Source organism: Mastomys coucha, unplaced genomic scaffold (assembly GCF_008632895.1).
Source record: "Mastomys coucha isolate ucsf_1 unplaced genomic scaffold, UCSF_Mcou_1 pScaffold5, whole genome shotgun sequence".
Lineage (NCBI taxonomy): Eukaryota > Metazoa > Chordata > Mammalia > Rodentia > Muridae > Mastomys > Mastomys coucha.
The window spans coordinates 103887383-103901144 of NW_022196911.1; the positions used below are offsets into that span (position 1 = coordinate 103887383).

Consider the following 13762-nt stretch of genomic DNA (forward strand, 5'->3'; position numbering starts at 1 on the left):
CGTGCTGACCATTGCACCCAGGGCCTTGAAAATGCTATGCAAGCACTTCCCCCCCTGTGCTGACCATTGCACCTTATACACGCTATGAAAGCACCTTAACTCCTATCCAGACTATTATCCATAGACCTTTGTTTTTAGTCTACAATTGCAATACCTAGTTCATGGATACCACTAGGGTTTGTTGTTTTATTTTGCTTTATATTTTTAAAATACAACTAAGTTACTATTTTGAGAAGTACTTTTGGGCATCAGTTTGCACTTGCCCCAGTCCTTGTCTGTCACACTGTAATCCCTTTATCTTGCTTCCTTTTTTAAGATGTCTTCGTACCAAACTATAGGTATGCTACTTCAAATGTAAGATGATAAGCTGAGGGGATTTAAATTAAAATATTAGTGGAGCATGAGAGTGCTCCATAGTTGGAAGTTTCTTCAAATGGTGAGAAAATGAAAAGATACATTTAAGTAAATAATGAGTTATTACCAGAGCCTGATAAATGCAGAGGTGGATGCTTGCAGCCATCCATTGGCCTGAGCATGGGGTCTCCAATGAAGGAGTTAGAGACAGGACTGAAGGAGCTGAAGGGGTTTGCAACTCCATAGGAAGAACAACAGTATGAACCAACCAGCCCCTCTCCCCCACAAGAACTCCCAGGGACTAAACCACTAACCAGAGAGTACACATGGAGGGGCCTATGGATCCAGCCGCATATGTATCAGAGGATGACCTTGTCAGACATCAATGGGAGGAGCGGTCCTTGGTCCTGTGAAGGCTTGATGCCCCGTAGGGGAATTTCAGGGTGGGGGAGGCAGGAGTGGGTAGGAGGGTGGGGGAGCACCCTCTTAGAAGCAGGGGGAGAGAGAATGGGATGGGAGTTTCCGGAGGGGAAACTGGGAAAGGGGATAATATTTGAAATATAAATTAAAAAAAATCCAAAAAAAAGAAAAGAAAAAACAATCCATTATTAAATATGATGTTCTAACCATTTTCATGATACAGAAAGACATCTATGACTTTTTAAAAAAGACTTGTTTTTTATTTTATGTGCATTAGTGTTTTGCTTGCATGCATGTAAGTGTGCATGTCTGGTGCCCACAGAGGCCTGAGAGGCTGCCAGATCTCTTGGACCCAAGTCATGGGTGGTTGTCAGCTACCATGTGGTACTGGGAACTTAACTCAGGTCCTTTACAAGAACACTACATGTTCTTAACCGCTGGGTCCTTCTTCATCCCCTATCTATGACATGTTAATGAGAAATTACCAAGCCAAATACAGTACAGTTTGTTTTCAGTGAATGTGTGTATTCATGTGCAAGTGGAAGAAGGTGCCCAGGATGTGTGGTTTCTCACATTGGGGATGGAAACTTGAGCTGAGGTGAGGCGTCAGGTACCAATCTGACCCATTGCTTGTAGTTCCCAGCAACCTTCCTGATTTGCAGCTATTGATGGCTGTGGCTTTAGTCTTTTGTTTCAGTAGAGATGCCAAATAGTATTTTAAAAGTTTTAAAATTTTTCTTCTGCATTTTTTCATATATGAAGAAGAAACATTGAATGTGATAAAATACTAAATACTAAAATACAGTCTATATGGAAAAGGCAGATAAATAATTTATTGTCCTGTATTCATTTTTAGGCTAGTAATTCAGTGTGTTAGCAGGATTCAAGGACGGCTGTTGAGGCCTTTTTCTTCTTGTTTACACTTTGAATGTCATTCTGAATCAAGCATCATTATGCATTTGAATTTTCAACGTGTTGTAGTTACATTTTTTGATATCTTCTTCTGTGTCTGGACCCTAATATTTTAAGAATCCCATTCTGCTTCCTGTTTTCCAGATGTCTGTGTATAATGCAGATCAGTGGCTTATTGTGTGTTAGAAAGTAAGAATGCAGCAGTCTGAATTCATGTATCGCTGTCACAGCAACATTAGAGTGAATGTGTAGTGTTTAAAGTAGAAAAGAAACAAGATGTCAGATGAGAATCCTAAGCTTCCACCTTAAGAAATTGTACAAGGAAGAGCAAGGCAAACTTCAGGAAGTGAGTTGATGAACAGAGAACACAGGAGAAGAGAGAATTGATGAAAGCCACAGTTGGTTCTTTGTAAATGGAAAGTAGATAGCATTTAGCAAGACGAGTGAGGGTCTAACTTCTGCAGGCTCCTCCTTCTGTCTCACTCTGTCTGCTAAATCAGTATCTAGATGTCATTATGGAACCTCATGAATGCTGCTGTTGGTGCTGAAACTCTTCTCTGCTTTGAATCCCGTGAATCCATGAGTCGAAGACCGTAAAGGTCTGGGGGACTCTTCCCTCATCTCTGTCTCCCCATTGCTGATGTCTTGGGGTCTTGTCTGGAATCTGTCTGAAGCATGGTTAACTCACTTGAAATGATGCTGTTCTAGTGTCTGTGCTCAAACTGTATCATGTCTCCATGTTAGTGTAGACAGGTTAGAATTTTGGTCCTTAAGTAGATAGGGTCAATGACTGTTTAGTTGCAGAAATTATAGGAAATGGGGTATTAGCCTTCTGTGACCCTAAGACTGAGGATCCAGAGTCTCAGGAAGAGTTGAGGCAGGATAGAATGATGGAAAATCAAGGGGGTCATGGAGGGAAAGGAGTCCTCATGCTGACTGATATCACAGACTCCCTAGGTGTCCCTCTCTAGGAGGGGTAGGCACAGAGCTGGAACTGTTTCTTCCCATTGAGAAGCAGTGAGCTGTGACCCATGCTTTCAGCCTTGTCTGTTCTTCTGAGTGTCCCCATCTTCTCAAGCCTTGTACCTCAGTCTATGTTCAAGTATGATTATTGCCTCTCCTCACCCCGGAAAGATTGACAAGACTAAATAACCAGGACACTAGCTACTGACCAGGAACAAAAGGAAGGATGTCACCACAGATGAGGTGGCTCTGGAAGGACAGCAATAGGAAGCTTGTAAACAGTCTTCAGTAGTGCAGGTAAGATGGGCCACTGCCCCAAAGCCACAAACATGCCAAAACTCACCAACAATAGAATAAATGTATAGGAGTGATCATATAGCTCTTAAACATTGAATTTATGGTAAAAAAATAAACACTTAAAGAGATAACTCTCTGGGCCAGAGCTGTTTCACTACTGAATTTTTCCAAATATGTAAAGAAGAAAATCTACCAATTATAGTCATCGCTAGAGAATGGAAAGGAAAATCTGTCAATTTATTTGTATGAAGCCGCCATTACTGTTTCCAAAGCAAGACAGAGACCGTACAAAAAAGAAAACTATAGGCTGATCTATGACAAAAACTATCCTCAACAGAACAGCAAATTGAATTCAGTCGAGCACGAAGAGAACAATACACCATGACCCTGTGCAGCTTATCTGGCTGGTGCAGTATTTGAAAGTATATCAGTGTATAACCTACCATGTTAACTGTCTGGGGGGAAAATCACATGCTCCTATCAGTAGATATCTCCCCTCTGGAAACAAACAACTCACCAAGATCCTTACCACACACATTCACACAAAGTAGAAAGAAACTTGCAACCCCTGACAGGCGCCTGTAAATATCCAGCAGCCACCACCGTGGGCAACGAGGGGAGACATTGAGCCTCTGAGAGCCCTTAAGGCAATCCTTCACAGTGGTGCACACCCATAGCCCCAGCCGCTTGCACACTGAGCCCAGGTGGTTACGACAAGCATGGGCCAGCCACTTGGTGAGACTTGTCTCTGAAAGAAAGATGGGAAAGAAGAGGGTGGGGGTGGGGATTGACAGCAAGGCAAAGAACAAGAGAGGGAAGGGAGAGAGGGAGGGAGAAGAAAAAGGCAGCAGGGTGGAGTGGCTGCAGGCAGGCAGTGCTGTAAGGAAAGAAAGATTAGGGATGGAGGCTGAAACAAGCAGCAGCCTTAGTTTTATTTGGCGTATAACCATCATCCTCTGCTGTCTGCTGCTTTGCCCGTAACCATTTTACCTTTGAGGATCCACGGATGGAGATGGTCTTTCTGCATGTTCACCTCTGTCTGTGTATTCAACAGCTGTACCTATAGATCCCGCTTTTATTCTATTTATGTAACTTTCTGATTATCCTTTTCTCTCATTGAAGCTCTAAGGTTCCAGTGTCAACCGTTGTCTATACTACTGTCATAGCTGCCATTAAAGACGGGGCTTATGAAGTCCCTGGCTGAAGTCTCTATGACCATATGCAGGATTCTGTGTCACAGGGCTCTTACAACTTGCTTTTTTTTTTTTTTTTTTTTTTTTTTTTTTTTTTTTTTTTGCATTAACTTTCACACACAAAGGCTCAAGAGTGTGATCCCCTACAAACAGCCACAGGGCAGAATTCCCAGTATGACAATTAAAAAACACTTGATCTTCATTTCAAGAGCTAATTGTCTTTGTTACCAAAAAAAAAAAAAAAGGCTGAACAAACCATTTGCTCCATCACTGGAGGGTTGTCTGGCCTGGAGAACGCGTGCACTCAGGAAGTCGGCTCTTCTGCTGAGCACCTTTTATGTGCTGCTTGAATTCAACACTAAGCAGTACAGGTCTCGGCCCACAGTCAACTCAGAAAGATTTTTGACCCCTGGGAAAGATTTTTCTCTAAAGAATAAAATTAAAAGTGAACATAAATGTTCCAATGAGAAACAGGACATAAATAAGATACATATGGGAAAGGGAAGTGGCTGGGTAGCAGTGACTTCTTTTCCTAAGTTCGAGTGTGGCCTTGCCTCATAGCTCTCTGGTGACAGAAAAGCTCCCCCCACCCTTTCTTGCCCCTGTAATGTCCCCTCTTGAATTTCTGTCTGTGGACTGATGCTGCCCCGTCCCCCTGAAGTGCTTTCTAGCAGCTCTGCCTTTTGTTATCTAACACATACTTATAATGGTGAAAGATGTGTCTGAAAACTAATTGAATGCAAGCTGAATAATGGGTTTTACTATTACTGGGGCAATTAAAAGCCACGTGTCCTTGTGATCAGATGTAGGTCTTTTATTTTACAAGTAAAACAAGGACATCACAGTTGGCTCTTAACATGCACCGGGAATCAACTTAAACATCCTATATTCCTAGTGTATTCAGTTCTCTCTACAATCCCAAGAGGGCGTGAGCATTGCAGGGTATCCCACTGAGGTTAGGCCAGTTTCTTAAGGGAATGTTTGCAGGTATAAGGCAAGGCCTGATGTCTAGTGTCACTGGCTCTAGACGGGCTGATCTGCATTGTGACTCTGTACTGCCTGCTATTGGAGCTGATACCCAGCACCTATCCCAAGCAGGCAAGGAGAAACTGGAGAGCCCCTAGCTAAGGCTACATCTTGAAATGGCTGGCAAATAGCCCTTGTCAGAAGGGCAAGAGAATTTTGCTTGTATAATATTAGGAAATTTAGAAAGAAGATACAAATGTTAATTACATTTTAAACATGTGAAAATAATAATTTGGAGAAAGTAATAAGTATTATTGTATATCAGCTGATCAATGGGGAGAAATATGGCCCAGTCAGGAATGCTTATGCAAGATGAAGGAAGCTGGTCTTGTCTACAGGGCTGGAGCTGGAAAGATCCAGAAGATGAGTCTCAGTGGCTCTGTTCCGAAGCTCATGGTTCAGCTGGCTTGTCTTCCAACTCATACATGCATGCTACTGTTCTCTGGAATGACCGCATGAATGTATAACTAAAGACAACTGGTTTGTACAGGAGCCCACAGTCTGGCAAGTGTTACCATGGGTCCTCATAGGGAGGGACAATCTAGAGATGAATTTCAGACCCAGGTTTCTTGACACCATGTTGGAGTATCTGCTGCATTTTACTTAAATGGGAGAAGGTGAAGAGGAGAGACTCATATACTGTACAAGAGGATGTCCTTAAGAATCTGTCTGTCTTGTGAGGTTAGATCACCATGACTCTGAAGTTGGTGTTTGATGTGGGAGTAGGCGTCCTGACTTACCGAACATCCTTTTCTTTGTGTAGTATGAGCCCAGAGGACCTGGTCGGCCCTTGTACCAAAGAAGAATCTCACCTAGCTCAGCCCAGCCTTGTGTGGAAGAGGCACGCACTCCCCAAGACAGCCTGGCTCAGGGCAAAGAACTGCAGGAGCACAGCAGCCCACCTGCGCTCAGCTTCCCAGCCCCCGAGGCCTGGGCCAACACCGCCTCCTCTGCCCCCTGCCAGAACATTCCGTGCAATGGATCCAGCAGGACAAGTCAGCCCAGAGAGTTGATAGGTAAGATGAATGGTGAATTTCCAGAAAGCTCTGATTTTTATTCCTCAGCACCTGGTTACATATGGGGCGGTTTCCCATCAGTCCCACCCACGTTCGAATTGCTCAAAAACCATTGTGTGTTCTTACCAGGGTGCGTGGGTGTGATCTCTCTCTCTCTCTCTTTCTCTCTCTTTCTCTCTCTCTCTCTCTTTCTCTTTCTCTCTCTCTCTCTCTCTCTCTCTCTCTCTCTCTTTCTCTCTCTCTCTCTCAGTACAGTGTTACTTAAATTTCAAAAGATTGGAAACAAGCTAAGTGTTAATCGATGATAACACTGGGACCAAGTTTTAAAGACCTTAAAACGTGGTAGAAAATGTGATGTTTAGCTCTGTTTCTCCCTCTGATTAATCCATGCTCACGTAGACTATAAGAGCTGGTGCAGAGGGCAGGATGAGGAGGAGGATCAAGAATTCAAAGCCAGCCTGAGCTACATAGCAATATCTTCTTGGAAAAAACTAAAATGTCTCACTGCAAATGTGTCACAAGAAAGGAGAGTGGCTGTGGAGAGTGGCTGTGGAGAGTGGCTGTGGAGAGTGGACCCTGGTGCCACTGGAGCAGCTTTGGGAGTAGAGCGTGAACAGCACATTACTGCAGATACAGGCATGTTCTGGGTCACAGGAACCCAGCCGCCCAGGCCATCCCTGTTGACACATGGTTTCTGTGTATCTGCTGTTCCCGTGGGCATGGGTGTTCTTTTATGGTGTTTCTTCAAGAGAGGGCTTTAAAGTGTGTTGTGGTTTCATGTCCTGTGACCAAGTTATTTATGCTTGGCTAAAGTGCCCTTTGCTTACCCTCCTGGAGATGGAGACGGAGGAGTCCCTGCGTTCATGCGCAGGCTGCCCCTCTGGTTAAACCTGTCACTCTTCTCTGCTTGTAGCTCCACCCAAGACTGTCAAACCCCCTGAGGAACAGCCGAAGCCTGACAGCGGGGAGGTATCCAGTTCCTTCAACTACTCGGTGCTGCAGCACCTCGGCCAGTTCCCACCCCTCATGCCCAACAAGCAGATCGCAGAGTCTGCTCACAACCACAGCCAGCAGAGCCCGGCAGGGAGCAAGCCCGCCATGTCCTACGCTAGTGCCCTGCGGGCCCCACCTAAGCCCAGGCCACCGCCTGAGCAGGCCAAGAAGGGCAGTGACCCGCTGTCCCTGTTCCAGGAGCTCAGCCTGGGCAGCAGCCCAGGCAGCAATGGTTTCTACTCCTACTTCAAGTGACCCCGCTCTCGCTCTCCTCAGAGAATGTGCAGTTCCTGTTCAATGTGCAGGATTGAGGTGGCGGCTCTGTGTACGTGCAGCCCTCCATTACATTCACTGCGCTCTCAGTCCCCTTGCTGCTAGACCTGCGCCCGCCTATGTTTAAAAGTATATTCCATTATTTTGCATTTTTGATGTGAGTCAGAATTTTGACAGCTTTTATGTAGAATAAAAATATTTTTAAATTTGTGTACTGTTACATATATTTGCATCAAGCTAGCAGCTAAGAGGTTAACTGTGCAACTATAAAAAAAGAAAAAGAAAAAGGAAAAAAAAAGTTTGTCTAAAATGTATTTAAAAAGAAAAAAATTGTTAAGTAGCATTTACATTTATTCAATAATATTACCACATGCTGGGTTTCTGTACCAGAAATGGCCAGTTGATGTACAAATGTATGTTATTTTTGCTTAAATTCAGTTAAAAAATTTTTTTAAAAAAAGGGGCAGCATCTTCTAAATCCCTTACCCTTTTTTTTTTTTTTTTTTTTTTTTTTTTTTTTTTTTTTTTTTTTTGATGACAGGATGCTGCATTCTAAAACTTTCAGAGTTTTAGACTCTCTGTGACATGCTGTCCTCTCCATCAGCATGGGGCAGGGGTTAAGGCCTTCCGGCCCCAGTATTCTGCCTGCCACTGGGTTTTGAAATGTGAAAAAGAAAAAAGGAAAAAACAAAACAAAAAAAAACAAAACAAAAGCAAAGCAAACCCCAGTGGCATAGCCAGTTTTATTTGTTTTGTTTTTGACAAGCAAGACTTCCAGCTTGTTTTTAACATTCAGTTGAGAGTGGTTTTTTTTTTAAACAAATCATGAAGCTGAGGCATTTTTAGGATTGTTGGTGCTTAGTAGACTTGATAACTATTTTAAAACTGCGTGAATTTAGTGAAAAATCTTTTTTCTCACTCTGCATGTATAAATGTTTGTAACCCGGCCCCTCCTCCAGGACAGAAAGACCTCTGCCGACCAAAGGCTTGGCTTTCTTTTCCTCCAGTAAAAAATGCTGGTACCTTATTTGATGTTTACATTAAGATATGACATTACACATGGCAAGTCTAAGATCTTTCCAGTTGTTTGTTTGAGGGATATCATTAAAGAAAAGACATTGTCAAAAAATTGATGAAAATCTAGGGTTATGTTTCAGATCCTCTGAATCTTCTGAAATTCCCCTTGAACTCATTAGAAATATGGAATTTACGCAACTGTCTGCAGAGGTCCGCAGTCTGCCAGTTGTTTTGAATGAACATTGAATGTCCTTCGTCATTTCCTGATCCTTTAGCTCTAATTTTATATTTCTGAGAAATCTTGAGACTACAATATATCTTTTTTTTTTTCTTTTTAAATTAAGATGAGGCCAGGGGATATTTCAAAAGAGGCCGACTTCCTGACGATCACCCAAGCATAGTTTTCTGGAAGACTTTTGATAGAACATTCTCAGATGGGTTGGAAGTGACTTGGGGCCGGCAGAGTTAGTCTGTGGCTGCCAGCCACAGCCCCTGTAACCCCCACACAGGGTGGGATTAAAGGCTGCGTTGGTTAAGGGGTAGCAAAGTCCAGGGACCGCCGATGATGCAGCTTCTCAGACTCAGCTTTGCCTTTGTGCTTGGGGCCGAGCCACTGGAACCTGGCTTCCTGTCTCGGGCTACATGCCTCTTTTGAGCTGCCAGAGGTGGACCCATAGACCAAAGTGGTGTTCACGGATAGTATAGATCACAGTAGGCACAGGGTTCCAGTGAGCCAGGGCGCCACACTCCGCGTGACATGACATCATCACATGCTGACGTTGTTTCGGGCAGAATGAGACAACGTTTGCCACAGGCCTCTGTTTTCTAACTCTGTGCCTAAGTGAGAAGTAGGATTCACCCATGTTAGGGTTGTCTGTGTCCCATTGGTGATTGCTCCCACACCCACACATGTAGACATAGAGGACCGCAGTACATGCCAGGCAAGAGTTCAGAGCCATTCTGCTAATTCAGACAGAATTATACTGTCAGCTTTCGGTCACCACACCAGGAGATCATTACTTACTTTTCTGTTTTTCATACTTGAACCTTTAAAAAAAATAGCATTTTTTAAAAAAAAGTTATTTATATTTAGTTAAAGTCACGTGTGCACCCTATCATCTTACATAAGACATCGATGGTGGGACCCTCGGGATGGGGAACCCATCAGGTTGCAGTGACGTTCTCAACGTGGTTAGGTCTAAAAAATGACACTAGCTACTTACTACTTGACTGCTCTGTGGCGCGTGCTGGTGCGCTCCCATCTCTTCCTTACTTCTGCAGCTAGTTGAGGGTTTCCTTCTGTGGCTTCACGTTCTGGTTAGAGTACTTATTTTAGCCCAGCTCCCTCCTTCCCAGTGTTACTCCTGTCTTCCTGTCCAGGTTCTAAGGAGCCTGTTACCTTTGCCCACCATCTTGTAATTAACGGTCAACAGCAGACCTTACCGGAAGAGCCATTGCGAGCTCTCGCTTGGGGCTCTTTGTAGTTACACCGGTAGCATTAGCAGGGTTAGTCAGCCTCACGAAAATAACTTACTTCTTTCATTAGATCCAACTTTAGAGTCCAGATGGAAGATATGTACATACGTGTGTGTGTGTGTGTGTGTGTGTGTGTGTGTGTTTGTTTACATACATAAGCACACATTTATTATTTTTTTAAAGAAAACTTGATAGGTCTGTTCTGCTCTTTTTTTTTCCTGAGGTTATTTTATGATTTATTCTCATTTTTCCTTCTTTTTCTGTCCTTGCCAGTACTGGGTTAGCCACTGCAGTACAACTTGAGGTGTTTTTTTCCTCCCTCTCTCTCCCTCTTTCCCTCATCTTTCCCTTCCAGTCCTTTTAGGTGATAAATCAGAATATTCACACTTACGTTTGTTCTCCTTCCCCTCCATCTCTTGATCTAAAAATAAGTTCCTGATGGGATTTGACAAACCTCATTCACTGTGTCGTGGGTATTTTCTGGTGTGTTCTGCAAAGAAGTCTGTTCTGGCCCTGCCATTACTAGTCACAATATCATGTCCTTGACTAGTCAGCAGTTAGTTATTGATCATGGAGACTAAGGCTCTCCGTCTTCCTGTCTTCACACAGACGCACTTGTCTGTCTGGATCATCTTGTGTGAGGAGAACAAAATTGTCCGCTGTGGGTTATTTTCCTTTCGTCTTGTGCTAATCAAGATTCTAGGATGAGTTCAGGTTTGATCTAAGCATCGACTGGTCCTTTCTGTCTAGAAAGCTTGAGGGTAAGAAAAATAAGTGGAAGTCTCATGGAATAAGCATTGCCCAATTAAACATGGCAGCCTCTAGAGCCTATTTATTGACGAGGTTGTCTTCTTTCTGAAGGCATCGAAGTCCTGAGGAAACTGTGTCTTTTTAACCTTGAGCTCGTTTGTTGTGTTATGTTGCCGTAGTGTAGTGGATGGTTCTAAGTTTGGTGTGTTTCATTTTGAGAGCAAAGCTGAAAACATAAAAGAATGTATCTCTAGCCATCGTGACTTGAGTCAGGGCGTTGAGAACAATTTTAGGCTAAATCTGAGCATTCCCACAATTGTCATGGGAAAAGTTAGATTTCCTGAACTAGTTGATTTTTTTTTTTAAAGGAGATGCCCATGAGCGAAAGAATCATTGCATAGTGGAGAGTTTTATTAATAGAAAAATTCTATAAAAACATAAGATTAAAACTTCCCATATAGTAAAACATATGCATTACTGCTTTAAAATATTATTTAGGCTGTCCATCCTTCCCCACCCACCTCTCCACTTCCTCACAGTTAGAGACTTGCCTTTTCTTAGTAAGTAGATACTGTGTTTTCTTGCCTTTCCAGTAACATTTGAAAGCTCTGCCCCTAATCGCCCTGTGTGTCTGCTTGCACATGGGCACAGATGTCTTGGTAGCTCTGACTTGTCACCTGATCAGTATTCAGACTGCCCAGAAGTTAGAGAAAAGGCGAATGATGCTCCAGCTTGTCCCCCTTGTTCAGAGCATCACTTGGTGTGTCCCTCACATCCTGGTACCCAGAGTCCACATCATAGGGATCTTCAGGGTATCCTCTGCATCAGCCCGTCACATTTCCCTCTGTGACTTGACAGAGGCTGCTAAGTCCACACTTGCCAGTTTTAGTCCTTGTTTAACTTAGCAAAGGAAGGAGGGGATTTTTACTAAAATTTAGTATCCTAATAAAACATCAGAAAGTGGCATTGTATCAAAAACTCTAAGCTAGAATATCAGGTTAAACAATTTTTTATGTTTAAAGTTTTAGTGTAACATTCAGATATTTCGAACCTACTGAAAATACCTACTTTAGAGTACTCTAACGAAACCCTCATTGTTTAAAAAAAGAAAAACTTTATGTAAGGGAGGTACATAATAGAAGACTCTAGACTTAGATTTGTGAGCTGTGGTTATAATCCAGCTCATTTGTCCAGTGGTAAGCCTGAAGCTTCTGACATGAGTTTCAAGAGAGCCCACGAGTCTCATAGTTTCAGTCATCAGAGTAGGAGACCAGACTTTACTTGCAATTTGTTCAGAGAGATTTTATTTTGATACAAATATTAAACATAAAGCATAGTAAGTTTTATATAATTCTATGAGTTCATTAAACAATATTATGAGATTTTCAGTATGTTTTTTTGGGGGGGTCTTTTTGGCTATTTCTACCTCATATGAGGTCTCTTCTGTACTTTATTTAGTATACTAGCATGTGGTTGCCTGCCTTAGAATGATGTATGGGAGGGGAAATCAATATTACCGTTTAAGAAAATTTTGATTTTTATGGAATAATTGTTTTAATATTTTAATGTTTGAAACTGAAGGGGGTAAGAGTGGCAAATTACATAACAGTGGTAACTATTTACAAACCTATCATATTTTAAGATTCTAGAATTGTGAACAAGATCAAGAAAAATAAAGGAAAAAAAGTGATTATGAAGCTGAAGCTGGCCTCAGTTTCCCCTGGACGGGTTGGTGAAATACAGATTGCTGGGCCCACTGCCAGGGGGGCCACCACAGCTGTCCAGGAAGCGCACTTTGAAGACCTCTGGTCTAGAGAGAGTCAGAGGGCTTTTCATCTCTTTACTCTTGGGCCATCTTAATCATCCTGGCACCTCAAGCGGCCCGTTCGTGGGAAGAGCTCTCTCTACCTTCGGGGTCCCTGCTGCTCCTGCTCATTAGGGTGCAGGGGCGCTTTCATTTCTAGAGTGAGTTTGTTGTTAGCAATACAGCTGCCTGGCTGTCGTTCGGAAGCTGTGTGTTTGTGGGATGTGCTTAGAGTCGACCTCGATCCCTCCACATGGAGATGTAATTGTGGAAAGAAGCCATCGGATGCCCTGAGAGTGCGCGTGCTCTTAGTGCAGGAGTCCCGGTCCTACGCTGGCAGTGACTCGGGGTATCAGAAACATTAGATAGTCCCCAAATAATGGAGCTTATAGTTATTAATCTTCCCCTTTCTTCTTTGGTATGTGTGTTGGGGCGAGGGCAAAGGGTTTACCTTTGTGTTCTATGTTTCTCAGGTTAACAAAGTTATTTTGGGCTCTCTGCCATGCCTACTGGTGTTAGGGAGAGCCTGGGTGTTGTATGTGGCAGGAAAGAAGCAGTTGTTTCTGATTCCCCAGCTACCTTGAAGACCTCTGCATGTTTGCGGAAGAGTCGAGGGAACACACCACCTCCACAGCATGAGTGCCTCCTAAGTCATAGCAGACATGGGTGAGCACGTTAGTTTTGAGAAAGAAACTGCCTACAACGTACTAAACCTGACAGGTCTTTGGGTAGTTTCACATTTGTGTGTTGTGTTTAATGTTCAGCCTGGGCTGCAGCTTGGTGGGTGTTGGGCTCTGCTTTCTGGCTTCTAGTTTGGCTTTGAATTTACTGAGTTGCTAGCAAGAAAACAGATCTATTTTTAAGGTAATAGAATGTAGAACGGCGTAGGCGTAGAAGTATAATCCGCAGTGACCATCATAGAATGCACAGCTTTAGAGTTCTTAGCCCCCGGGACTTCCTGCATAAAAGGCCCGGGAAGCTTTAGCTGTGGGTGCTGGTGTGCTTGGCACAGCTTCCCTCTATGCACTCCCAGCTTATAAGGGACTTTGGTTTATTTGCGATTTGCCTTGCATGACACTGCTTTGTATCTTTCAGGAGGTCAGAGGGCTCTTTTGTCCAGGTTAAAGTCCCAAAGTGTCAGTTGTACCTAAGATTGTTTCTCAATGAGACCCCCTTCTCCCTCCCCCCCTCCAGAGGAAGGGTCCCTGATTTCCATGTATCAGGACCACGCCTGCTCCTATCTATCCATGTATATGACATTATGTACA

At 43.3% G+C, this 13762-nt stretch overlaps 1 protein-coding gene across 8 annotated transcripts in view; it reads left to right on the top strand.

Annotated features, from left to right (window-relative positions):
- The window catches only part of Helz (helicase with zinc finger), a 169527-nt gene extending 157144 nt beyond the window's left edge, over nt 1-12383 (top strand). For all 8 annotated transcript variants that reach the window (XM_031353638.1, XM_031353640.1, XM_031353639.1 and 5 more), the window contains 2 exons: nt 5929-6181; nt 7095-12383. In XM_031353638.1, coding sequence (XP_031209498.1) covers nt 5929-6181; nt 7095-7429 — 588 coding nt within the window. In that variant the 3' untranslated portion in view covers nt 7430-12383. The remainder of the gene's footprint in view (nt 1-5928; nt 6182-7094) is intronic.
- The last annotated feature ends 1379 nt before the right edge of the window (nt 12384-13762 follow it).